At 48.4% G+C, this 2,430-nt stretch overlaps 1 protein-coding gene across 1 annotated transcript in view; it reads right to left on the bottom strand.

Annotated features, from left to right (window-relative positions):
* Positions 1 to 1,326, bottom strand: part of LOC109541703 (dual oxidase) — a gene marked incomplete at its 5' end in the record, with an annotated part of 8,854 nt that extends 7,528 nt beyond the window's left edge. The window contains 5 exon segments of the mRNA XM_048669884.1: positions 105 to 341; positions 429 to 595; positions 649 to 853; positions 914 to 1,081; positions 1,145 to 1,326. Of these exon segments, the coding sequence (XP_048525841.1) occupies positions 105 to 341; positions 429 to 595; positions 649 to 853; positions 914 to 1,081; positions 1,145 to 1,326 (959 nt within the window).
* Between the last annotated feature and the right edge of the window lie 1,104 nt (positions 1,327 to 2,430).

The following is a 2,430-nucleotide window of genomic DNA, read 5'->3' on the forward strand; positions in this document are numbered from 1 at the left end:
AGTCATAGTTCGGGGTGCCCGCCGCAGTGGCGCAATGGTAGATTCCGGAACACTTTTTTAACTCGGGATCGGCGATCTCTCAACTAATCTCTGATTTTACTCACATTGGAGTCCCACCAAGTGGAGCAGAGCCTCAACGCCAAATGCCCCATAGGAGTTTTCTTGAAGTTGCATTTGGAGTCTCTGCGATAGAGCCCTGGGGGAATGAGGGAGTGCCCGAACCGGAAGGCGGCGCTTTGGAAAACATGCGTGATACCTGGATGGACGTTCTGCTGGTACCCGGTATACCGTGGCAGAGCCTCGCCAAGGAACGCGGGCAGATATTCGTACAGGACGATGTTCTGCAACAGAGCAACGCTCCATTAAAGACCACGCAGATGCCAGCCAATGGCAGCAAAGGAGACTGAGTGAAAACTTCGAAATTATACTTGCAGCGTTGCGACCACGACTCGGCGAGCCTTCTGGAAAACGTCTTCGTCGCTCCATGCGGGGTTCGTGCGCTGGATGCGCTCGGCCATCACGTTGTGCCAACGGAAGAACAGAATCCCTAGGGTGAGCAGCGCGGGGTTTTGGTTGGTGCGCGGGTCTCCCAGCACTGAAACCGCAGCGTTCATTGGCGGCGATCGCCCCCTACCGATCTCCACTTACTGAAGAGCTTCTCGGTGCTTTGCATCTTCATCATATGGGGGGCGGGGCTGTTGAATAGGGGCACCTTTTTGTAGTTGCGCAGCGGCATTTTCCCAGTGGCGTCCGTCAGGAAGGAGCCATTCACAAAGGAGCGCATGGCGTTCGTCCAGGGTTCGCTCGAACTGTAGATGAAGCTGCCGTCGATCCAGCTGCTGGCGCGGTTCACCTAGGGAAATGAACCAGAGGTAAGTGCATTCCAGTAGCTTTAATCGGGGGCCGTTTTCACCTGTTCCCTAGGGCTATTAGGGCTCTGCCCAGTCTCCCTATCATAACTAGCGCGATGGAACGGAATGTACCGGTTCCCTTTGCACTCCTTGTCGTACATTTCGTCGCACTTTTCAATTTCAATGTGATGCATCTCGATGGGGCAGCCGCTCTCGCTGGCCATCACCACCTGAAAGGCCCAGATGAAACCATCAGATCCCCCTAGCCCGGGCATGAACCCATTTTGTTCTACCTCAGATGTGACCAGTTGCCCGAAGAAAGCCAGCAAAGCCGTCCGATTGGTCAGGGAAGCCAGCCCATCGATTCCCTTCATAAACAGTCGGCTGAGCTTTCGGGGGCTGGGCCTGTTCTGGCCTGAGAGCATGTAGACGCCATCAGAGTAGGCAGGAGGCGCTCTTCGGATCAGATGACTATCTGCATCAGGCAAAGGTACGTTGATTAGTCAATTAATTCAGCGTTCGTAGACGGTCTGTCGTCTGTAGGACACAGCACTGAAGATGTTGGGTGTGCAAGTGAAACGTCGGCATCAAGAGCACAATAGCGCGAAAGTCAGCAGTTTTGATAATCTGATAATTAAAATCCTGCTGCTTAATTAATCCGATGGCAGCCAGTAGAAAAAATCGCTCACGATTATTTTTCAATCGCGAAGCAACAAAGCCCACATTTTCAGCCAATTACGTAAGAGAGGATTCGAATCGGGGCCTCCATAAATCTATGGACAATTAGTGTAATGATTGCGAAACGAGGCTAATTACGACCTTCCCATATTGTGCTGATGGGATCTCGTAAAGTTGCTCGATATCCATCTGGGAACGTTGTTAAGACGTCCGCTCGGCTGGCGTGCACTTGGATTAATTAACAACTACGCCCACACCAATCTAGTGGAAACGGATGCAATGAAGATAAATGCTAGTGATTTAACTGGGCTGTTGGTTCCAAATGGATTTTTTTTTGTTGGCGACTAGGCAATTGGTTTTTCAGGATTTTGGTTGGGCTGAGAGTATGCGATTGAAGAAGCCCCGGATTTTCGCGTTTTAACGGGTTATACGAGACTCCATCGCCAGTATTTCCATGGAAAAATTGCGCATGGAATAGTGAATCTTGCAAATGTCGAAATGCTTGGAACGTTTTTCGAGAGATGTGATCATCTCTCTCATTTCTTGATAGAAATTGTTAAGTTTTGCAATTTTTCTTTCTAAAAGTTTGGAATTTCTGCTGAAGCGTAATTAGGAAAATTGAGATTTCTAACTTTACTAGAATTTTCATAAGACCGTTCTCGAGTTTACAACACTGTTCAATAGATTATTGCGATTTGAGCCACAGGGTGGTGTAGCTTAGAGGGTCGCAAATATTCAATATTTTTGCTTATAACTTCCAAACCATAAGGAATTTTTGAAGATCTCTTAAAGGAAAAAGGCAGTTCTCGAGCTTCTCTATCAAAGTGATCCTATTGATTATCGCAATATTTTCAACCGTTTCTGAGATACAGGGTGTCTTAGCTTGGGCAGTTGCAAATAT

Source organism: Dendroctonus ponderosae, unplaced genomic scaffold (assembly GCF_020466585.1).
Source record: "Dendroctonus ponderosae isolate FM_Combo_2020 unplaced genomic scaffold, Dpon_F_20191213v2 Dpon_F_20191213_9, whole genome shotgun sequence".
In the NCBI taxonomy this organism is placed as follows: Eukaryota; Metazoa; Arthropoda; class Insecta; order Coleoptera; family Curculionidae; genus Dendroctonus; species Dendroctonus ponderosae.